At 39.9% G+C, this 25,157-nt stretch overlaps 1 protein-coding gene and 1 pseudogene across 12 annotated transcripts in view; both read left to right on the top strand.

Annotated features, from left to right (window-relative positions):
- NFX1 (nuclear transcription factor, X-box binding 1) overlaps positions 1-25,157 on the top strand; it is an 82,551-nt gene that overhangs the window by 15,230 nt on the left and 42,164 nt on the right. For 6 of the 11 annotated variants that reach the window (XM_080669963.1, XM_080669964.1, XM_080669961.1 and 3 more), the window contains exons 5-13: positions 675-780; positions 3,249-3,320; positions 6,258-6,397; positions 8,367-8,466; positions 8,552-8,769; positions 15,917-16,014; positions 19,213-19,243; positions 22,187-22,269; positions 24,312-24,420. In XM_080669963.1, coding sequence (XP_080526089.1) covers positions 675-780; positions 3,249-3,320; positions 6,258-6,397; positions 8,367-8,466; positions 8,552-8,769; positions 15,917-16,014; positions 19,213-19,243; positions 22,187-22,269; positions 24,312-24,420 — 957 coding nt within the window. The remainder of the gene's footprint in view (positions 1-674; positions 781-3,248; positions 3,321-6,257; positions 6,398-8,366; positions 8,467-8,551; positions 8,770-15,916; positions 16,015-19,212; positions 19,244-22,186; positions 22,270-24,311; positions 24,421-25,157) is intronic. The other 5 variants (XM_080669967.1, XM_080669966.1, XM_080669960.1 and 2 more) reach the window with 1 other exon arrangement.
- Positions 3,688-5,168, top strand: LOC308249150 (U2 small nuclear ribonucleoprotein B''-like; annotated as a pseudogene). The gene has a single exon. The product of its transcript is annotated as a U2 small nuclear ribonucleoprotein B''-like (transcript).

Here is a 25,157-nt window from a genome sequence, read left to right on the forward strand (position 1 = left end):
TCACCCCTAATGCCTTGGCAGGGCCAGACCAAATGATTTCTCGGGCCTTATGTGGCCCGAGGGCCAGACATTCCCACCCCCTGCTCTAGGGCAAGGAGGAGTTCTGTGCCTCAGTTTTACTCTTCTTGTCTCTGTGCTCAGTTGATGGAGGATGCTTACTAAACATTTGCAGAGTGACATTAATTATAAAGATATAGCCCCTTCATGCCTATTTTATAGCTTTAGAATATAGGACTTCTGTTCTTTTCATCTCTTACTGCTTCTCTCTACCCCTCTCTGCCCCCCCGTTGCTCTCCCTTATTCCCTTTTTTTGACCCTTATAGCAGATATTCCCATATCAATTCAAGGGCCCATTTATAGAAGGCTTATTTTGTAGGTGTTTTTCTTGGATTAAATGTGTCCATTAGTCAAAGGGGCATTTTTATAAGTAAAAATAACCTTATATTTATCTTTTCCAGGTAATCCACCATTTAAGATTTATTATACTCAGTGAAGCTTTTGATTAATAGCATTATATTCAACATTTTATTTTAGGATGTGGGATAATGTGTTTACTGAAGTAATGAAAACCACATTGATGTTTCATGCTGTCTAGCTATGTTGTGTTATTTCATTAAAATCTAGGATGCATTTGAAGTTTTTACCATTTGACTATCTGATCTGATATGTTTTAGGCAAGGTAAAGAATCCTGAATGGAGCAGAAATGAAATTCCACATAGTTGTGGTGAAGTTTGTAGAAAGAAACAGCCTGGACAGGACTGCCCACATTCCTGTAATCTGTAAGTTGGAATACTAAACACCCTGGGGATTCTTGATGGACACATTTTGCTCATGGCTTTGAGTATACATATCTGGTAACAGCATGTAACAGGATGGGGTAAAGGGCAATAAGTATAATTTACTGAGCACTTACCCTGTAAAAGTTAACTCATTGAATCCTTCAAACAGCCCAGTGATGTATATAGATATTTGTCATCTCCATTTTACCAATGAGGCTCAGAAAGGCCACATGTCTTGCCAAAGGTCACAATGCTAGGACATGATGGAGCTGGTATTTCCAAAGCCAGTGCTCCTCTCACTGTATTACTCTGCTGGCTTCTAAGATGAAATATCCCCCACTGATGTCCAGGTCAAAAAGAGTATATAGGACAGAGTTCTGTTTGGGAAAAAGTAATTGTGAAGGGTCCTGTTGGGCAGTATGTTTAGGATGTGAATCTCTTCCCTACAATCAGTAGAGAGCTTTAGAACATATTCAGTCTAAAGAATAAGATAAATGCATATAATAAACAGTTAATCAGTTACAAATGCATTTTCTACAAGTTTTGACCTCAGACCAAGGCTTAGTTGCTGGGTTTGAGTCACTTAACAAGTTATGTGATGTTGGACAAGTTACTTAATTTCTCTGAGCCTATAATATAATAATGATATGAACTTGTAGAACTTATAGAGTTATGATTATTAAATGAATTGATGCACGTAAGAGGGTTGGTACAGAGCCTGGCATGTGGTAAGTGGTCTTAGATTTTAAGAGAGAAACAGACATCAGAGTGTTATCTTGGTACTTCTGCATGGAGCAGGAGTAAATGTTGAACCAGAGGTCTTATAATCAAGATGTGGTGGTGGTGCTGGGGAATTGTCAGTGGGGAGAAAGCTGTTCATACTGGACTAAACAGCATGACCTGCTCTCTTCTGGGCAGTCAGCCCTCCCCTTCCTTTGACTGCTTCTATAGGTCCTTCTTCAGAACCCAAGGTACTCATCTGTTTAAACTATTGGCATTTTAACTAAATTCAGTAATAAGAAATTACTCCTTGCATGAAAATAGTTTCATCTGAAAGGGTTGAGTCATATCATGTGAAATATAACTATTGAATACAGATACTCATCTTTAAACACACAGAGATGCTTAAACTTATGTCTTCTGTGGGTTCTATTTGTCAAAATGGGTCACCTTGGAACACCAGGCACAAAAATTATAGCAATTCCCACAGTACTTTAAATAGTTGTATTTCTGAACAGGTGTGTAATTTACCAGATTATCTGCTTTGAAGATGGCAGTATTTATTTGAATATATAATTCCATTTTGTAATTTTTTTCTTTGGCCTCTTTGTTTTATTTTACATATATGTTTTTATCTATTTTTTAGAGAGAGTGAAAGGGAGAGAGAAAGAGAGAGATAGAAACATCGATGACAGCCCTAGCAGGTTTGGCTCAGTAGCTAGAGTGTCGGCCTGCGGACTGAAGGGTCCTGGGTTTGATTCCGGTCAAGGTTATATACCTCGGTTGCAGGTTCACTGGCCCTGGTCGGGGTACGTGCAAGAGGCAACCAGTCGATGTGTCTCTCTCACATTAATGTTTCTCTCTGTCTCTCCCTTTCCTTCCACTCTCTAAAAATCAATGGAAAAATAATCTCAGGTGAGGATTAACCAAAAAAAAAAAAAGAAAGAAAGAAACACCAATGACATAGAAACATCAACATCAATTGGCTGCCCCTTGCACACCCCCTGCTGGGACTCGAGCCTGAAATCCAGCCATGTGCCCTGTCTGGGAATTGAACCAGCCACCTAGTGTATGGGTTGATGCTCTACCACTGGGCCACACCGGTGGGGCTTTGGGCTCTTTATATCATAGCTCCTATAAAAAGCATTCTATTCAGAGGTCCAGTTCTGACTAATAACATATTGCTAAGCCCAGTTCTTTCCATGAGTCCCTTTCCCCTTTGTTTTCTCCCTGTGTTAACAGCATGCCTCCCCTTCATGTCAGCTGTTCCCATCATTAGCCCATTGTCTGGTTATTATTTCACTAGCTGATGAGAAAATGTCTGTACTTCTCATGGACTTAATAAACTTGAGCTCTATTATGTTGCTCAGGTTCTGAAAGATTCCATTGGCCATCATGCCATTCAACTGAATGGCAAGCATTTTTTATCCCTGCACACTGCACCAAGTGGGCCAAGACCATATTTGGAAATGTCATCTCTGACTATCAGACCCAAATAAAACAAGTATTTTGACTTGGGTTTTACTTTTCTGGCTAAATATTCTAAGATGATAATGCTGTCAATTCTTTTTATATAAAAACGTTGTTGTCTTTGTTTAAATTTAGACAAAGTTGATACTTTAGACAAATACTAAAACATTTCATAGTAGATTCATTTGTTGCCATATTACAATGGGAGCCAGCTGGGGCAGCTTTGTTCAAATTTGGTTTATATGTATGATTTATTTATCCATGTTTTTCTTTTTTAGTCTCTGCCATCCTGGACCTTGCCCACCCTGTCCAGCCTTTATGACTAAAACATGTGAATGTGGACGAACCAGGTAAAGTTAGAATTGTACTCTAAAGAAGACTTATTTTTCCTCATTGATGATTTCAGTGTGAATCTCTAAAATAAAAAATTAGTAGGTAGGTGTAAATAGTACTTATTTACTACCATTAGTAAATAAAGTAGGCATAAATAGTACTTTTCTCTAAATAGTAGCTTTTTTTGCTGCCTCAATCCTGTTTTGCAATCTTACAAATGATTAAGAAGTTCTATGCACAGTGAGATTACTTATTGAAAAGCCAAGGTGACAGCCCAGATGGCTTGACTCAGTGATTGAGCATTGACCTATGAACTGGGAGGTCATGGTTCAATTCCTGGTCAGGGTACATGCCCAGGTTTCGGGCTCGATCCCCAGTAGGGGTTGTGCATGAAGTGGCTGATTAATGCTTCTCTTTCATCATGATGTTTCTATCTCTCCCTCTCCGTTCGCTTCTGAAATCAATAAAAATACTTTTTTTTTTTTTTTTTTTTTAAGACAAGCCAATGTGACAGGGACTTATTTTTCTTAACTTCCCTCCTGGGTGAAAGAACCAGAATTGAACCCAGGCCTTTTTAGGTTTAGGAGGCAGGAACCATTTACCTGTGGCTAGCACAGTACCTGGCATCTAGGAGGTTTTCAGTGAATATTGTTGAATGAAATAATAAGTGACCCCAGAGCCTCTCCTTTTTTCATTACAGTATAATTTCTCCTGCAAGGATCACAGATAACTGTGGAATGTCTCTGAGGCCCAGAAAGACCATAAAATCATTTCTGAACCACTTGACAAAATGGGTTCAGATTTTCAATAATAAGCATTTGTTTAATGTTTACTAAACTTAGGAGGGTAACAGTGTTGCCTGAGAGTCAAATACAGGGATCTGGGTCAGAAAGACTAGGTCATATCTGGGCTCTGCCACTAACTAGTTGTTGAAATGGGCAAGTTGCTTCATCTCATTGAGCCTTGTTCTCTTACCATAGAGATGATAGTGTTTTTCTCAAGAGGTTGATGTTAGCTATGATGCTGAGCACTGGCAACTGATCGTCTTAAATCCATAACAGTGACTTTTTAAAACAAAATGTGTACTTGAAGTAGTAGTAGGGGTTAGAATAAAACTTTTCATGTAGGAGAATAGACTCTACCTTCTAAACTATTAAACTGGAAAGAGACCTGAAGGTTCTCAGGCTGTTTGGATGGTTTAACCCAAAAGATGGATATCAGACCAAACCATACAATTTATATCAACAATATGAATGACAAAATTAAAAAAGAAGAATTGAAGAGATCCCTGTATGCCCTGTTTTCTCAGTTTGGCCATGTTGTAGATATTGTAGCTTTAAAGACCATGAAAATGAGGGAGCAAGCTTTTGTTATATTTAAAGAATTGGGCTCATCCATAAATGCCTTGAGACAGTTACAAGGATTTCCATTTTATGGTAAACCAATACGAATCCAGTATGCAAAAACAGATTCAGATATAATATCTAAAATGCGTGGCACCTTTGCTGACAAAAGAAGAAAGCCAAAACTATGGAACAGACAGTGCTGACTGCTAATAAGAAACCTGGTCTGGGAGCACCAAATTCAGTTAACACCCAAGGAAATGCAACGCCAAATCCTCAGGTCCCTGATTACCCTATATTTTATTCCTTAATAATTTACCAGAAGAGACTAATGAGATGATGTTATCCATGCTGTTTAATCAGTTCCCTGGTTTCAAGGAAGTACGTTTGGTACCTGGGAGGCATGACATTGCATTTGTTGAATTTGAAAATGATGGACAGGCTGGAGCTTCCAGGGATGCTTTACAAGGATTTAAGATCACACCATCTCATGCCATGAAGATCATCTATGCCAAGAAATAACATTTGGGAGACTTGTCTTTAAAGGACTTGGTGTTATTTATAGTGTTTGTTTTCATAACAATTGGTCAGGCAATTTTAATAGTTGGGGCTGGAGGAAATGCAAGTAAAATTTTTGTGTAGGTTTTTAAAAATTACTATTGAACTATGAAATGTGAAGGCCTTAATTTTGTACAATAAAGTTTTATACATAATACTTCATTTATTTGCCCACTGTCCTATTGTCAAATACTTGTGCTAAGTCTAGAGCACATGTTAAGGTAAATAAAAGTGCAATAGGATGTTTTTCTGGTATTATTTTGGAGCAGCTAATGAGAAACAGTAAACCATTTTAGTAAAAGCAAAGGAGAATTAGATCAAGTCCTTGATTAGATTTTCTGTAATGTTATTTTGTATGCATATGAACTGGGCAGAAGCTAAATTTGATCTTCATATTCTTCAAATAAATGAGCACAGTATTTTGCTAATAAAAAAAAAAGAGAGAGAGACCTGAAGACAATTGTCTGAAAGCCCTGGCTTCAAGTCCTTTGCTAGCTGATAACTCAGGATGTTTATTAGAACAAAGCCAGAATGATTTCCCCATCCTGAATCAAAGTCACATATAGTATGTTCTTAAATTTTATAGCTACATAAAATGCCAGAGTGCCAAGTCCCAGGAGATGCCATTCTCATTCTGAGAATGTATATTTAGCGACACCTCTCCAACTTTCCTACTGCCATCTATAAGTTACTGTGGGAGCTCTGGGCCCTTTCCCCTCCTTCATGCTGCTTCATGGGAACTCAGAAGAAGTCGCATATAACAAAAACTTAGGAGTAGCTTTCAGTTCCTCATTGGTCAGAAAATAGGGGACAGAGAGGCAGAATGGGAAATAAGGAAAGCAAAGGAGGAAAAAGAAGCAAGTGGAGAAGGACAGAATAATTAAGGAAATAAGGGTTGGAGGAGGGAAACAAAAAGTGGGGGAAACGGGACCAAGAGAAAGGTTTAGTAGCTTTTGGGGGAGGGCTTGGGCTTCGGTACTAGTTTAGCTGTCAAACAGGAACTTAATGTCCAACATTAGACCAATGCTGTCTTTACACCTGCTGTCTTTACAGGCACACAGTTCGCTGTGGTCAGGCTGTCTCAGTCCACTGTTCTAACCCATGTGAGAATGTTTTGAATTGTGGTCAGCACCACTGCGCTGAGCTGTGCCATGGGGGTCCGTGCCAGCCTTGCCGCATCATATTGAACCAAGGTAAGTGGTGAACACACCATCCAGCAATACTTGTGTACTTTTCTGGAGCCTTATTTATGGTTTTCTTGATGACATGGATTTGTCTCAAACCTGTAGTCATAAAGACTGTTCGCCTTTGTGCCTTGGATAGAGAGAACTAGATATATGTATTAATGCTTAGATAGTTTTTTAAAAAATATATTTTATTGATTTTTTACAGAGAGGAAGGGAGAGGGATAGAGAGTTAGAAACATCGATGAGAGAGAAACATTGATCAGCTGCCTCCTGCACACCCCCTACTGGGAATGTGCCCGCAACCAAGGTACATGCCCTTGACCGGAATCGAACCTGGGACCCTTCAGTCCGCAGGCCGATGCTCTATCCACTGAGCCAAACCAGTTCGGGCAATGCTTAGATAGTTTTCATTATTTTCGTTTCATAAAATCAGTATAGGTCATTGTCTTAAAGAATTTGGACAATAAATTTTATTTATTTTTTTAGGGAGAGGAAGAGGAAGGGAGAGAGAGCAACATCGATTTGTTGTTCCACTTATTTATGCATTCATTGGTTGATGCTTGTATGCGCCTTGACTGGGGATTGAATCTGCAACCTTGGCATATCGGAACAATGTTCTAACCAACTGAGCTACTTGGCCAGGGTTGGACAATAGATTTTATTTTATTTATATATTTTTTATTGATTTCAGAGAGGAAGGATAAGAGAGAGAGTTTATCAATGATGAGAGAGAATCGTTGATCGGTTACCTCCTGCAGATCCCCCACTGGGGATTGAGCCTGCAACCCAGACATGTGCCCTGATCAGGAATCCAACCGTGACCTCCTGGTTCATAGGTGGACATTCAACCAATGAGCCATTCTGGCTGGACAAAGATAAATTTGTTTTAATACAATTTTTATGAGTATTATTTCTAATGTTTTGTTAGAAACATTTTATTTTTTACTAAATGTATGAATTTAAGATTTGCTATGATTTTATAATGTTATATTTATTCTGATGTTGGTTTTTTGTGCAAGTAGATAACTAAGTATACTGAGGAAGAAGGAAAGCATCATTAGATCTGCAGAATTTCTATTTTCTTTTCTTCTGGTCTGCATTTATTATATAGGGTTTGGTATATTTGCATAGACTGATTTTAAAAATACATTTTTATTGATTTTAGAGAAGAAGGGAGAGGGACAGAGAGAGAGAGAGAAACATCAGTGATGAGAGAGAATCATTGATTGGCTGCCTCCTGCACATCCCCTACTGGGGATCGAGCCTGCAAACCAGGCATGTGCCCTTGACCGGTATCAAACCTGGGACCCTTCAGTCTGTAGGCCGATGCTCTATCCACTGAGCCAAACCAGCCAGGGTTTGCATAGACTGATTTTAATGAGATAAATTTTCATTATAAACATAAAGTGACACTTAGAAAAATTATGTAAGTTGATGAAAATTCTTATCAGACTTTGTTACTTATTAATACATCAGAAACATAACTCCTTAAAGATAACGCATTAATTGCTGACCCCAAGAAATAAAGGAATCCATTGTTTCTTGAACCCACAGGAAAATCTATAGATGTTAGACTAGGTTCCCTATCTAACAAATAAAAGTCTCAATTTATTGAAATTTTTTATTTAGTGTGAATACTTGAACATGATTACTTCAAACTCAACTCACAATTCTTGGTTTTCAATTATAGCCTTATGGACCAGATATTAGTTCCTTAATTTAGAGACTTGCTTCACTTTAATACTGTTTTCGGGATATGCTACAGAGGCACAAGAGTGTCACATGATTTTTTATTTCCTTCTATGATGAAACTCTTAGGTGGGACTTAGAGCTGCTGTATAAGCCACATTCATTTCTTCATCAGGTCTGATCAACACTAATGAATAGTATTTTGTGTTTTCCTATAGATTATTTGGAATATTTTAAGAACCCATACGGGTAACTAATCTCATGTTTTTGAAATTGTGTCCTAAAGTATGCTACTGTGGCAACACCTCGCGAGATGTGTTATGTGGAACGGACATAGGAAAGTCTGATGGATTTGGGGATTTTGGCTGTTTAAAGATATGTGGCAAGTAAGGTTTTTATGTTTTTCTCAGTTAGAATACAGCTGTATTTTATGCAACAATTGTGTAATAGTCTGTTGTTGTTTTTTAACAGGGATTTGAAATGTGGGAACCACATGTGTTCCCAAGTGTGCCACCCTCAGCCCTGCCAGCCGTGCCCACGGCTCCCCCATTTGGTACGCTATTGCCCTTGTGGGCAAACTCCTCTCAGCCAATTGCTAGAACTTGGAAGTAGTGGTCGGAAAACGTGCATGGATCCTGTCCCTACATGTGGAAAAGTGTGCGGCAAGCCTCTGTCTTGTGGTTCCTCAGGTAACTAGTAGACATATGAATGTAAATGTTTGGCAGCAATGACTACTTAAGCAAAATCATTTTAAATTCTAGTTATAATACCAGAGGTTTTTCTAAATATTAGGATCAAATTTATATGGGCACATATCCTTTCCTCCTCAAAATATAGTTAAGAAAATTCACGTTTGCCCAAGTGATTTATCTTTCTGATGTGGGTATTTTATTGCTAACTCAGATCACTTGTCATAAGATACTATTCTATGGCGGGGAGGGGGAGCGAGGATCATTTTTCTTAGTAGCTTACACTACTATGAACTCCAGATATACTAATCCAGGGTTCAATGTTTAAAAGCATTTTCATATCTTAACTAAAATTCTAAATACACTAAAGCATTAGCCATTTGGACCACTCAAATGTCATTCTTTATAGCGAAGTTTTCCATTTAGCTGAGGATAATACCTTCTGAGCATAATTTTAGATGGACATTTTTCTAAAATTATCTTCTTTCTTTAAATAGAGGTAATCAAGGAAAATGTATTTCCCATTATTGACCCAGAGTCATCATTTTTCTGAACTTCAGTTACTGTATTATGCTGAATACAGTGATGCCCTCAGGGACTTCTGAGGTTTCTCAGGCTAGTTTCCCATACCAATGAGCAGTTTGAATTGTTTTATCTTTTTTTTTTTTTTTTAAAGGGTATTTTATTGATTTTTTACAGAGAGGAAGGGAGAAGAATAGAGAGTTAGAAACATCCATCAGCTGCCTCCTGCACACCCCCTACTGGGGATGTGCCTGCAACGAAGGTACATGCCCTTGACTGGAATCGAACCTGGGACCCGTCAGTCCGCAGGCCAATGCTCTACCCACTGAGCCAAACCGGTTAGGGCGAATTGTTTTATCTTTTGTATAAACTTCTTCTTGTTTTTCTTGTCAATGATTATCCTACTGTTAGTGGCTCTACCTTCTGACCTGTGGCTTCTGATAACTTGGATGTAGAAACCAGAAAAGACTTTTTGGAATTAGCTATAAAGTACTAGTCTGAGTTTCTAACTGAGACTTTCTGAGGCAGTCTTTAGGAAATATACATGTACAGTTTTGCAATGACCTGGCAACTTCTTTCTGGAGGAGGGAGGGAGGCGGGGAGGAAACTTCTTCCATGTACCAGCAGGAACCTACGTCTATTGGTTCTCCTTGTCTACTTATCTTCAGATAAGCCCTATGAGATAGAGATGGAGATCAAATGATTTTTAAATCAAGAAGGATGGTAAAAATCTCCCCTTCTCAGAAAGCACGAGTCAGTTTTTTAAGAATTTCATGTATAATCACCAGAAATCCTATGCAGAGGCTAAGATATCTTATGGGCAATGAGAGAAAGAGGAAATATTAAATGAGTAATGCAAAGGGACTTGAGCAAGAAAAGGATAGTAACTATTAGTATGAACTGACCAAGGGATTCAAGGATAACCACTCTAATCATGGCAAACTTTTTTTTTTATATATTTTTTTATTGAGTTGTTAGAGGAAGGGAGAGGGAGAGAGAGTTAGAAACATCGATGAGAGAGAAACATCGATCAGCTGCCTCCTGCACACCTCCTACTGGGGATGTGCCCACAACCAAGGTACATGCCCTTGACCGGAATTGAACCTGGGACCCTTCACTCCGCAGGCTGACGCTCTATCCACTGAGCCAAACCGGTTAGGGCTAATCATGGCAAACTTTTAAGGAACTAGGTTGAGTTGGATTGGGAAGCTCAAAATCAAGTGTATTCAGATCTGGCATATCTGTAGAAAGCTTGTTTAAGTCTTTTAGTATCTCACCGTAGGAAATTTCCAGTCTAGACATTTAGCTTTAGTACAAGAGACTAGGTGGAGTTCTGCTATCAGGATGGTAGCATGAGCAGCTATTTGGACCCACCCCCAGTAAAACAAGCAAAGGTGGCAAAAACTTAAAAAAACAAACCACACATGCCGAAACCGGTTTGGCTCAGTGGATAGAGTGTCGGCCTGCGGACTGAAGGGTCCCGGGTTCGATTCCGGTCAGGGGCATGTACCTTGGTTGCGGGCACGTCCCCAGTGGGGGGTGTGCAGGAGGCAGCTGATCGATGTTTCTCTCTCATCGATGTTTCTAGCTCTCTATCCCTCTCCCTTCCTCTCTGTAAAAAATCAATAAAATATATTAAAAAAAAAAAAAAAAACCCACACAACCATTTTTTTTTAAAAAATATATTTTATTGATTTTTTTACAGAGAGGAAGGGAGAGGGATAGAGAGTTAGAAACATCGATGAGAGAGAAACATCGATCAGCTGCCTTCTACACACCCCCTACTGCGGATGTGCCCGCAACCAAGGTACATTCCCTTGACCGGAATCGAACCTGGGACCTTTCAGTCCGCAGGCCGATGCTCTATCCACTGAGCCAAACCGGTTAGGCCCACACAACCATTTAAAATCTCTGGAAATTGTTCTACAGGCATACATCAATTAAGAAATATTTATTGAAGAAAATCTGCTATAACTCAGAACAGCAAGAATCTGTGTCATTTGAGTCACAACTCACTTCCTTCTTCCTTTCCCCCCACCCCCAGCTCAGCACTTAACAAAGCATCATTCAGGATGGGTGTGCTCAAGAAGGCAGGGCTTCCTCTACCCTCAGCTCCCAATCAAGCGTTTTTTACTGGGTGAAGCAGACTACCGCATTTCTCATCCCCTCTAACTTCAAGTTAAAGAGGCTAAAATTAGGGTAAGCACAGCTGAGAAGTTGGGGGCTTCCTTCCTTCATTCAGCTTTACCCATGAGTTGGATGTTCTACCCTAATCACAATACGTGAGAATGCTGGGCCCCAGTCACCCTCACCCTGGCTCACTTGCAGGGCAGAGGTTTCATATTAAGAGAATAAAGCAAAGAAAACCAGAGACTACTATCCCATCTGGCACCCAAAGTAGTGGCTTACACTTCCCAGGGGAAGAGGCAGTCCATAAGAAAGCAAGCTCCAAAGTGTTCCCCAAAGGAACTGAAACAGAGTGTGGGGGAAAGTTCAGGGCTAAGGTCCTTTAGAAAACAATAACTCCTCTTAATTAAGAGCAACAAGCTAAACCATTGGTCAGCTAGTTCACCATAAAAAAACAAAATGGAAAGAGATGGCTAAGAGGAGCCTTTCTGGGGTCAAACAAACTTCATAGACTTGCCTCAAAGACTACCCCTGCCCAAATTTCCTTGGACCAGATGCTGAGCAATTTATGCCTCAAGGCATTGTTGAAAACAATAGAGCAACCAGTCAGCAATTAGTGGGGTCTCAAGAGTGCGGGTAGTACCAAATGAGGCAGACAGCTTAACTGAGTGATCAGGGAAAGAGATAGTTCAAGAGCTCTACTAAAACCATTGTCATCCCAGGCTCTGCCATCCAAAGAGTGACACCAAGGACATCATACCAGAGGGGAAATAGACTTCACTAAAGTAGCCTAGACAAGTCACAAAACAGATAAGCAAACAACAAAAATACTGTGGAGAGAGAAAGCAGTATCCAGAGTTCCCACAAAATGTCTGACTTCCAGCAAAAATTTATGAAGTATGCAAAGAAATGGAAAAAGACACAGGCAACAGAAAGTTTCTGTGTTCTGTGATAATGACCTATGTCAGATTTAACAAAAACCAAGGTATGTTCAAGGAACTAAAGGAAACCATGCTTAAAGAGGTAAAGGAAGGTATAAAGATAGTGTCTCATCAAATAGAGAATATCAATAGAAATGGAAATTATAAAGAAGAACCAAATGGAAAATTTGGAGTTGAGAAGTTCAGTAATTAAGATGAAAATTTAATTAAAGGGGCTCAACAGTATTTTTGATTTACAGTTCTCTTGGCTTTGACTCTGTGCTAGAGCAATGTCTGTTCTTTTCCTCTGCATTGAAAGGACTGTTCATCCTTTTAAATGTATTCATAAAGTCAGCACATTATAAAAAAAACACACAAAAAAAACAACAAAACAAAAAACAGTATTTTTGACATGGCAGAAGAAAGGATGAATTAATGTGAAGATAGATTAATAGAGATAGTATAATCCAAAGAACATAGAGAAAATAGAATGAAGAAAAATGAACATGCCTCAGAGAAATGTGGGACACCTTTAAGCACACCAACATATTTATAATAATAAAAGTGTAATATGCGATTAGACTGGACGTCATTCCGGATGTGATTCCAGACATCCTTCCGGATGAAGCTGGGGCCAGAGGGAAGCCTGGGTCATGACAGGTGCCAGAGGGAAGTGGTGCTGGCAGCTGGGGGAAGGAAGGCCTACTCTTGCACTAATTTTGTGCATCGAGCCTCTAGTCTTCTATAATAATAAAAGCATAATATGCTAATTAGACCAGACAGCTGAACGACCTTCTGGATGTCCTTCTGGGTGAAGCCAGGGCTACAAGGGCCGAGACAAGCCACCGTGGCTGCAAGGGCTGAGCCCCTGGCACGAATTTCGTGCACCGGGCCTTTAGTACAGTATATATTGGGAATACCAAGAGAGGAGAAAAGAGCAGGAAAATATTCTTAGAAATAATGGCTGAAAATTTTCCAGGTTTATTGAAAAACATAAATCTGTATATCCAACAAGCCCAACAAACTCTAATAGGGTAAATTCAAAGAGCTCCACACAGAGACATAGTAAGAATGCTTAAAGCATAAGACAAGGAGAAAATCTTTAAAGTAGCAAGAGAAAAATCACTCAAGGGAACCCCTGTGAGATTAACTGCAGACTTCTCATCAGAAACAATGGGGAACACTACATCACAACCAGAAAGTAGTGGGATGACCTATTTAAAGTACTGAAAGAAAAAGACCTGGCAACCAAGAATCTTATATCCAGCAAGACTGCCTTTCAAAAATGAAGATAAAAGTGGAGAATTTGTTGCTATTTTATAATAAATAATACTAAAGGAATTTCTTTAAGCTGAAAGCAAGGAAACCCAGATGTAAATTCAAATCCATATGAGAAAAAGAGTAAAAGTATTACATCATAATAAAAAAAGACAGTATAAATGCATGTTCTTTTCTCAACTTATTCTAAAAGCAATTGTATAACCAAGGGATGCAAAACATTGGGGGGTGAGGGCATGTATGGGAGTGGGGTGGGGGGGCAATGGTAAGATATGTACACATATACCTTAATAAAAAAAATAACATCTTAAATAAATAAATAAATAAATAAATAAAAAGCAATTGTATAAAATAATATGTATGTAATTGGATTATTTGTAGAAATATATCTGATAATAACAGCACAAAGGAGGTGGGTGGGATCAATGTTGTATTGGAGTAAGGAAATGATACCAGATGGTAGCTCAGATTCACAGGAACAAATGAAGGACACCAGGAATGGTAAATAAGACAAATATAACAAACTATATATACTGTTCTCTTTTCTCAACTTCTTTAATAGACTATAACATATATAAAGTAATAGTTAAAACTATATTATTGGGTTTGTAACATATAGCTGTTCTATGTATAACAATAATACGACAAAAGAGAAGAGGGAATATAGTTATATAGGAATAAGCCTTCTATATCTCACTGGAATTAGGTTAGTTATTTAAATCTGAAGTAGATTCTGCTAAGGTACATATGGTAAGCCCTAAAAAAACCATTAAGAAAATAACTCTTGCCCGGCAGTATGGCTCAGTGGCTGAGCATTGACCTGTGAACCAGTAGGTCATGGTTTAATTCCCAGTCAAAGGACATGCCCGGGTTGCTGGCTCCATCCCCAGTATGTGGCGTGCAGGAGGCAGCCAATCAATGATTCTCATCATTGTTGTTTCTTTTTTCTTCTTTTTTTTCTTTCTTTTTTCTTTTTTTTTTTATTGTTTAAAGTATTATAAATAGTAGTACATATGTCTCCTTTTTTTTTTTCCCTATTTAACCTTCTCCTAGCCTCCCCTACCTCCTGGCACATGCTCTCACCCCCCTCCCAGTGTCTTGCGTCCATTGGTTATGCTTATATGCATGCATACAAGTCCTTCGGTTAATCTCTTACCCCCCTCCCTGCTCCCCAGCCTTTCCGCTGTAGTTTGATCATCATTGTTGTTTCTATCTCTCCCTCTCCCTTCCTCTCTGAAATCAATAAAAATATATTAAAAAAATTTTTTTAGTCTCCTTATGATGGGGCAGTGCAGCTATAGACCAAGCTGTATCTGTTTGGGAAGGGAGAAAAAACAGCAGCTGGCATCAATGGCAACTTCTCCAGGTGAGTGGTGCTGGAGAGGTATGTAGGACTCTACGTGGCCAGCCACAAAAAAAAAAAAAAAAAAAAATTTTAAGAAGAACTGTAAGTGAAATGGCAGGTGTAAATCCAAATATCGATAATAACTGTGAATGGATTAAACAAACAAAAACAAGATCCAACTATATGCTACCTTTGGGAAATAGACATTAGAATCAAAGATGCAATTAAACTGAAGAGACTGTGGGTGATCCCTGAGGGGTCCTTGAGACAGGAATTGTCCTAAACCTTGCTTATCAATGAATGGCATGCCATCTATCACCAGATGTTCACAGAGCTCGAGTCTATGAGATTATAGATCATGGCTTCTTATCATTTTTGATTCTTGGATGATTTCCAGTTGGGAACACTTAATAACATCATCCATGGCTACAATTTTAAGGAGATTCAAGTGTAACCTGGAGATTTGGGGCCTAAATAAGGAAAGAGATAGATTTGTTCTTTCTTTTTAAAAATGTTTTTATTGATTTTTAGAGAGAAGAAATGAGAGACATTGATCGGCTGCCTCCCTGCACTGCCCCTGCTGGGGATTGAACCCACAGCTTGGGCATATGCCCTGACCAGGAATCAAACTGAAGACTTCTCAGTACATGGGACAATGCTCAACCAACTGAGCAAACAGGGCAAAACAGATCTGTTCTTTTACTCAGGCAAAGCACCATGCAATCAAAAGCATAATCTAGTGACTACTGCTGGAAGCTGTCCTTGCTGGAAAAGGCTCAGCCTCCTGGATAAAGGGAAAATAGGGGGGGAAAGCATTGATGATATCCTTCTTCCCTCAACTCTGATTTTGGAGTTGTAGGGAACAGAGGTAGAAGACCAGTATGGCTATTGAGTTTGGGAATCTGCAATGAGTAGTTGCAATTTTCATTCTTAACTTTTTTCATTTTTATTAAAGATTTCATTCATACCTGTGAAAAGCTCTGCCATGAAGGAGACTGTGGACCATGCTCTCGCACATCAGTTATTTCCTGCAGATGCTCTTTCAGAACAAAGGTAAATCCTAAAAAATGCTAAAGTTTTTGTCACCAATGCCTTTTAAATTGGTGATTATGGAAGAGGGGGTCAATCAAAATAATCTCAGTTTTACTCTTGTCATACTACGTATGATTCATTTAGTCTAGCCAGTGTATACTGACACCTACTATGGTTGTAGGATAGATATCTGGGGTGGAGAAGGGATTGGCAGTAAAAGCTCAAAGGCCAGTCAAGGGGATAAGGCAAGTATAGCTCAGCAAATCAAGTGTGATAATGCTAGATGTTGGAAGAGAACAATAGCACTGTTGCAAAGGATTAACTAAGAAGTTAGAGGGAACATAGTCCACAAGATTGCCCTCACTTCTGACACCCACTGCAAGAGTTTAGACAACTGCTGAATTAGAATGGTCCACATGACCACCCTCAAGGTTCGATAATTCACTAGAAGGTCTCTCAGAATTCACTGAAAGCTGTTATAGTCATTGTTACAGTATATTACCGGGAAAGGATACAGATTACAATCACCCAAAGGAAGAGGCATGTAGGACAGAGTCAGAGAAAATACCAAATGTGAAGCTTCCAGTTGTCCTCTCCCCATGGAATTGGAACATTGTTACTTTTTCAGCATCAGTGTACAGTGAAGTATTGCCAATCAGGGAAGCTCCCCCAGTTTTTATTGAAGCTCCATTGTGTAAGCATGATTGACTGCCATTGTAGCTGATCTCAGTCTCCAGTCCTTCCCGAGGTCTACTGATATTGTGTGGCCCAAAGCCCCCACCCTAAATCACATTGGTCTCTCTAGTGTGGTCATCTCCCACCCTAAGACTATCCAGTGTGGCCATCCTGACCCTAAGTCATATTATTAGACTAGAACCGAAGTTACTTGTGACCCAAGGCCCCAGACAAACAATGACACTCCTATCAGGCATGATATTGCAAGGGCTTCAATATTACCTCCCAGAAGCCAATGATGAAAGTCAGACCTCTCTTAAGGTAACGATTCTCACTATACAACTGTTTTATAAGTTGAGAAGTTTAGTTAGTGTGTCTACTTTCTATGCAGGGCAGTTTGAATTGGACTTTGTGTTATAAAAAGGGTGTCTTACCATTTTGAAATGAGGCCTTAGTGCCCATTCCTCTGTCTGTACCAGAAGAGGCAGGAAGCCTTCCTGTGGAAGTCTTTGGGTAATCAACTTGAGGAACAAACTGAATGTTGAACTATCCTGCTCTCTGGCCTACTGCTAGTCATTTCAATGCATGCCGGCCCTGTCCCAGCAGAGCATAGGCTGGGGTGCAGACAGAATTCTGAGCAGTTGGTTCTATTTCTTAAATATAGCCCAAGGTCTGGGTATCAGCTGACTTACAAATGATTCTGAGGATATAATCCATAATTGGGAGATGCATTAATAGTTAAGCTTCAGAATAAAATAAAAAAATGTAAAACCACAGTTTACATGCAAAAGTTATGTGAGCATTATGGGTTTTTTGTTTGTTTGTTTGTTTGTTTGTTTGTTTTTCCTCAAAGAAACCACAGAATACAAGGGGCAGAAAGGAGTTTTGATTGTCAGATACAAGGCTACTTTACGCTTTGTGAATACAACTGGAAGACAGATGATATGATTTAGTAATCACAAATTTAGTAATGTCCAGAGATGCTTTTTGTGACAAAGAATCACAAGCAATGTTGGGACGCATGAGCTCAAAATGGTTACTGTCAATTTGCTTCTTTCTTCCTAGTAATCCTTTTTCACTCACCTTTTTTTGCTTCTCATTCACTTTGTGTCCTCACTCCCTCTAATAGTGGACCCCATGGCAGTAAGAGTATTCTTAAAAAGCTATGTGTAAATTTTTGCAAATAAAAGTCTTATTGTAAAATTGCTATACAAGTTCACAAGTTCATTCAATATATGAATTATGTTCAACCCTTTGACAAAGTAAAAAAAAAATCTCTTCGAAATACTGATAATCATCACCTCATTGTACAGCCAGATTTTTCGTGAATGCAGATTTTTCATGAAATGTCTTTTGTAATAGAATGACCTTTTCCATGGAAGTAAGTTTTCTAGATAAATAAAACATTTATTAAAGCTTCAAAGGTTGTTTTTAATCACTTTGGTGGGAGTCTTTGAGAAATATATGGCATATATTACTGCCTCTTTACAAAGAATACTGTATTTAAGTTTTTATTAGTAATTCATATTTATTATAGAGATTTATGGGAGCTCTGCCTTTCCCTAGATAGATACCACTCCAGCATGTCATTTCCTCTGTACAGTCCAGAATTAGCCTTAACTGGAAAACTCACTCAGGCAATTTCATGAGTCACCTTTGCTTTATATCTCTAGAGAGCATGTAGGGAATTTTTTGGTATCATCAAACCTAGCCAACTCATCACTTTATCTAAAACCTCTTCTGGCCAAAAGCTTCAATTTCTTTGACCTCTTCTATTATCAACTCTAGTGGCTGCCCTTTTTTATTTTCAGGGTCATTTTCACTAAGAACTAATGTTTTTATCATTTTGCTTATTTCTGAGTACAGTGCAACCTATAAATGTCATCAAAACCAAATACAAATGTAGTTGTTGGACAGCCAGCCAGGTTCACTCTACCCCAAATGACTGACTTGTTCCCCATGTACCAGCCTCACGTTATTCAGGATCATGCTTCCACAAAATTACATGTGATAGATCTTTGGGGCCATTCACACAATGCAAACCACAGTAATAAAACTTTGAATGCCAAGGTGTACTCTAATCCCACTTTGCTACAGTCCAGCTAGGTTGTCAGTAATGCTCTTAAGTGTGTAGAGTTGTTTGCCCCTGCATTAAATGACACCAGATTGTTACATATTTTCAATTTTTTATTTTTTTGTCTGTATGTACCCTTAATAGGCAGTTACGTCTCTCTGCTTTGCCTACCTTTAGCAGCCCTTCTTTCCATTTAGATTTATAATACCTAATCTGCTGTGCATTTGGAGGCCAGACCACAAGGATTGTTACAATTATATTTGCATGAAAAATTAGTAAACCTGGGAGCTTGTTGTAAGTAAAGCATATTAATATAGGAACTGGGCTAATATTGCTCGAGATAGTGAAGTTGGTGAATAAATTGCCAGAGAAGTACAGCACATTTGGGATAAACATGTTACATTTAGCATTATACAATAGTTGTTTTGTTTCATTTTTTCTTAAAGTAGTTACTTTTTCTTTTTCCATAGGAGCTTCCATGTACCAGTCTCAAAAGTGAAGGTATGACTGGGAAGGGGCATGAGGGAACTTTCTGGGGTAAAGGTAATGTTCCATAGGATTATGTATTTGTCAAAATTCAGCGAAGGTACAATTAACATTTGTGCATTTCATTGTAGAATTCAATTTGTTTCCTCCTTTTCTTATGAGGTAAATTTTACCTAAGAAAAGGAGGAAACAAATTGAATTCTAATTAGTGAAGTGTGAAAATTTTAGGGGAAGTGTGCTCATGTCTGCAACTTATTTTAAAATGCATTAAAAAAATAAATTGATGGGTGAGTAGAAAATAGATATGTGGAAAAATAACTAATGGTAGAATCTAGGTAATGGACATATGAGTAAATTTTACATATTTACTGTAAAATAATTTAATCTTTTTTATATGTTTGAAAATTTTCATAATAAAATATTGAAGAGAAGTGAAGGTAACTAATATCTAATGAAACAAGCTTTTTTAACAAGATTTTTTTATTGATATTTAGAGAGAGAGGAAGAGAGAGGGAGAGAGAGAAACGTCAGTGTGAGAGCAAAACATCAATCAGCTGCCTCCTGCACACCCTCTATCGAGATTGAGCCCACAACCCAGGCATGTGCCCTGACCAGGAATCTTACCAGCAACCTTTCAGTGCATGGAATGACATCCAAACAACTTCGCCACACCAGCCAGGACTAATGAAGCAAACTTTTCACACACAGACTCTGATGCCTGATCCCCTTAAGGCTTATAGGATATTGGATACATGGAACCAGGGCCTCAGCCAGCAGCTATACTATTTTACATTCTCACCAACAGTGAGGGTTCCAATTTCTCTCTAATACTTGTTATTTTCTATGTTGATGTTTTTTTATTACTATTACTAGAGGCCCGATGCACAAAGATTCGTGCAAGAATGGGCCTTCCTTCCCCTGGCTGCTGGCAGCGCCTTCGCTCTGGCCAGAGCCGCCTTTCTACCTTCCCACGCTGCCCAGAGGCCCACCCCGCCCCCAGCTGCTTGGCACCTGTGTATGCAAATTAACCTTCCATCTTTGTTGGGTTAATTTGCATACTCTTGATTGGCTGGTGGGTGTCACGAAGGTATGGTCAATTAGCATGTTACTCTTTTTTTTTTAAATATATTTTATTGATATTTCACAGAGAGGAAGGGAGAGGGATAGAGAGCTAGAAACATCGATGAGAGAGAAACATCGATCAGCTGCCTCCTGCACACCTCCCACTGGGGATGTGCCCACAACCAAGGTACATGCCCTTGACCGGAATCGAACCCGGGACCTTTCAGTCCATAGGCCGACGCTCTATCCACTGAGCCAAACCGGTTTCGGCAGCATGTTACTCTTTTATTAGGTAGATTATATCTGTCCTAAGTGGGTACTAAGTGCTATGTTGTGGTTTTGATGTTCATTTCCCTAATGACTGATGATGTTGAATTTTGTTCATGTACTTGGCCATTTGTGTATCTTTGGAAAAGAATCTGTTCAAGTCCTTTACCCATTTCAAATTGTGTTGTTGTTGAGTTGTAAGAGTTCTTTATATATATATATATATATATATTTTTTTTTTAATATATTTTATTGATATTTCAGAGAGAGGAAGGGAGAGGGATAGAGAGCTAGAAACATCGATGAGAGAGAAACATCGATCAGCTGCCTCCTGCACACCTCCCACTGGGGATGTGCCCGCAACCAAGGTACATGCCCTTGACCGGAATCGAACCCGAGACCTTTCAGTCCGCAGGCCGACGCTCTATCCACTGAGCCAAACCAGTTTCGGCGAGTTCTTTATATATTTTGGATCTTAGGTCCTTATGAAACATGATTTGCAAATAATTTTCTCCCATTGTGTGTGGGTTGCTTTTTCACTTTTTTTTTTCTTCTTTCTGTTTAGTCATTTAATATAAGAGGAGGTCACAAATAAATCCTCCCTCTTTAGATCATGGCAATTTTAATCTGTCCCATAAACATAGCCACTAAAATCTTTTAGGAGAAAATATGGTAGTCAAATGGGAAAATCTTTTCACTTTCTTGAAAGTGTTCCTTGATACACAAAAGCTTTTAATATTGATGAAGTCTAATTTATGTTTTTTGTTGTTATTACTTGGTCTCTTAGTGTCCTACCTTTTTTGAAAGTATATCTGTAGGAAGAATTTCTTAACATGGAAATTACCACTTAAATTTTTTTCTTTTAGAGAGAGTGGAAGGGAGGGGGAGAGACAGAGAGAGAAACAGCCACGTGAGAGAGACACATCGATTGGTTGCCTCCCACACGCACCCTGACCAGGGCCAGGGATCAAGCTGGCAACCAAGGAAGGTGCCCTTGACTGGAATCAAAACCCAGGACCCTTCAATCTTGACTCAGTCCTTGGCTCTATCCACTGAGTCAAACTGGCTAGGGCACTACTTAAATTTTTAATAGTTACAGTTGTATTCCAAAAGTTTATACTCTCATCACTAAATATGTGTGCCTTTTTTCCATACCTTCACACATACTGTATATTGGTCTTCCTGTTTTCTATTTTTTGACAATCTGGCAAGTGAAAAATTGTATCTTATTTTAATATGCATTTTCACTATTAACATTTTTACCACTTATTTACATAATTATTTTAAAATAGCCACACAGACCAGTGCTTATTTTCATTATTACATTTGTATTTTTTTTTAAATATATATTTTATTGATTTTTTTACAGAGAGGAAGGGAGAAGGATAGAGAGTTAGAAACATCGATGAGAGAGAAACATCGATCAGCTGCCTCCTGCACACTCCCCACTGGGTATGTGCCCGCAACCAAGGTACATGCCCTTGACTGGAATTGAACCTGGGACCCTTGAGTCCGCAGGCCAACCCTCTATCCACTGAGCCAAACCAGTTAGGGCTACATTTGTATTTCTGCAGTCACTCAGATATTTGTTATAGCCTTTGCTTTGTTTTTCTTTTTAATTGTCCACAGCAGATGCTACATTTATGTGCGACAAGAGGTGTAACAAGAAACGGTTGTGTGGACGGCATAAATGTAATGAGATATGCTGTGTGGTAAGTGGACCTATCATTAGTCACAATCAGATTGCATTCTTTCAGGAGCTGGGCTTCTGGAAGCCTCAGCCATCTGGAATGCAGCCCAGATTTAGAAATCACTGGAAGGGGCCCCCTGAGCAGGAGTCAGAGCTGCCCAATCAAGCTGACCTCAGTCAAGTTAAAATGTCAGTCATTGGCAACATGAAAGAAGAAAAAGATGAAAGACAGAGGCCTCAGGCCCCAGAGCTCAAGACTGCTAGATGAGCAGTCTCCACAGGAAATTGTGTGTTATCCCAGCACACAGACTGGCCCGTGCTTAGTTACTCGGGCTTCAGGTTTCGTATATTCCTTGGGTCAAGTTAGTAGGTAAAATATGTGTGGCATTGTTGAAAGGAGCAAGTTTTAGTTATCTGTAATATTCACTTCTGTGGAATTAAATAAAGAAAGCACTTCCTGGCAGTCAGATAGCACAGTACCAATAGCAAGGTAATGCACATGTACACACTTACACATATATGTGTATGTATGTATATGTAAAAATACATAATTGATTTAAATTTTATTGACATGGTGAAGAGTAATAAATTTGTACAGTATATCAAGACTTATTTATAAGCTAGTGTTTAAAGGCTTAAAGACTTCTTATTATTGAAAATTTCTAACATACACAAAAGCAGAGAGACTATTATTAGTCCTATATACCCAGTATCCAACTTTGGTGGCGATCAGCTCATGAGTAATCTTGTCTCATCCACATCTCCACTAACTCCACCTCCCCTGATAATTTTGAAGCTAAACTCAGACATCATTTCATCCATAAATATGGAGAGCTTTTATTATTATTACTAGAGGCCTGGTGCACGAATTTGTGCATGAGTGGAGTCCCTTGGCCTGGCTGCCGATCAAGAGCCCGTCTCACCCAGTCCCAATCGGTGTCTGGGAAGGGGTGGGGACAACAGGAGCTCACTGACCACCAGGGGGCAGTTCCTGCATTGAGCATCTTCCCCCTGGTGGTCAGTGTGTATCATAGCGACGGTCGCTTAGGCTTTTATATATATATAGACTAGAGGCCCGGTGCATGAAATTTGTGCATGGGGGAGGGGTAGTGTCAGCCCAGCCTGCACCCTCTCCAATTTGGGACCCCAGTGGGATCGGGCCTAAACGGGTGGTCGGACATCCCTCTCACAATCCAGGACTGCTGGCTCCCAACTGCCCTCCCCTGCAGGCCTGGGTCCCCCACAACTGTCCTCCACTGCAGGCCTGGTCCTTCCCCCCCCAACTGCCCTCCACTGCAGGCCTGGTCCCCCCCCAACTGCTCTCTCCTGTAGGCCTGTCCCCCCCCCCAACTGCCCTCCCCTGCTGACCTAGTCTCCCCCAACTGCCCTCCTCTGCCAGCCTGGTCCCCCCAACTGCCCTCCCTGCTTGCCTGATCGCCCACAACTGCCCTCCCCTGTAGGCCTGGGTCCCCCCCAACTGCCCTCCCTTGCTGGCCTGGTCTCCCCCAACTGCCCTCCTCTGCCAGCCTGGTCACCCCCAACAGCCCTTCTCTGCTGGCCTGGTCACCCCTAACTTCCCACAACTGCCCTCCCCTTCAGGCCATCTTGTGGTGGCCATCATATGTCCACATGGGGGCAGCCATCTTTGACCACATGGGGGTGGCCATCTTGTGTCTTGGTGTGGTGGTCAATTTGCATATTACTCTTTTATTAGATAGGACTAGTAGCCCTGTGCACAAATCTGTGCACCAGTAGCTCTCTGTTACCCTCCTATAGTTCGCTGCCCGCTGCCCCGCCCTCCTGTAGCTCCCCCCGCCCCCCTCCCTCCCTCATAGCTTGCTGCCCTGCCCCCTCCTGTATCTTTTCGCTGCCTGCTTATAGTTCGCTGCTCCACCCTCAGGCAGATCTGTGATCTGGTTGTTACACAGTTGGTCATTATGTCTCAAGGCGAGATGGATAATTAGCATATTCCTTTCTTACTATATAGATTATTATTATTAATCTTCTTGTTTATGAAAAACAAAATAGAGATAATTTTGTAAACAAATATAATCCTCTTCCTAGGATAAGGAGCACAAATGTCCTTTGATTTGTGGGAGGAAACTCCGTTGTGGCCTTCATAGATGTGAAGAACCTTGTCATCGTGGGAACTGCCAGACATGCTGGCAAGCCAGTGAGTGTCTTCACTGTATACTTTATTATAAGAATTTTCTAGGAATTTAGGCATAATGTATTTTGAGAGAATTATATGCTTGGAGTGGTATGAATTACTGACCTATTAAGTCTTAATATTTCAGATATATTAAGTTTTTTAAAAACGTTATTCCGTGCCCTAGCCAGTTTTGCTCCGTGCGTAGAGAGGCAGCCTGTAGACCAAAGGGTTCGATTCCGGTCAAGGGCACATCCCTTGGCTGCAAGCTCCTTTCTGGCCCGGGCTGTGGTCAGGGCTCATGCAGGAGGAAACCAGTTGATGTGTTTCTCTCACATCGATGTTTCTCTCTGTCTTTCCCTCTCTCTTCCACTCTCCCTAAAAAAGAAAATCAATGGAAAAATATCCTTGAGTAAGGATTAACCAAAAAAATAATAATAAAAATAAAAAAGACTTCTTTAAGAAAAAAAAGTTATTCGTAGTGCTATATTGTTGTCCCTAAATGTGTGAAACATGGGATATAGGCAGTGATCCTAAGATGGAGTCTGGTTCATTAATGGATACCTCTTTTGCTACCTGCTTCTTAAATATTATAGCCCTAGCTGGTTTGGCTCAGTGGACAGAGTGCCGGCCTGCGGACTGAAGGGTCCCGGGTTTGATTCTGGTCAAGGGCACATGCCTGGGTTGTGGGCTCGGTCCACAGTAGGGGGCCTGCAGGAGGTAGCCGATCAATGATTCTCTCATCATTGATGTTTCTATCT

The sequence above is a fragment of the Plecotus auritus genome (assembly GCF_963455305.1).
Source record: "Plecotus auritus genome assembly, chromosome: 5".
NCBI classification, from domain to species: Eukaryota; Metazoa; Chordata; class Mammalia; order Chiroptera; family Vespertilionidae; genus Plecotus; species Plecotus auritus.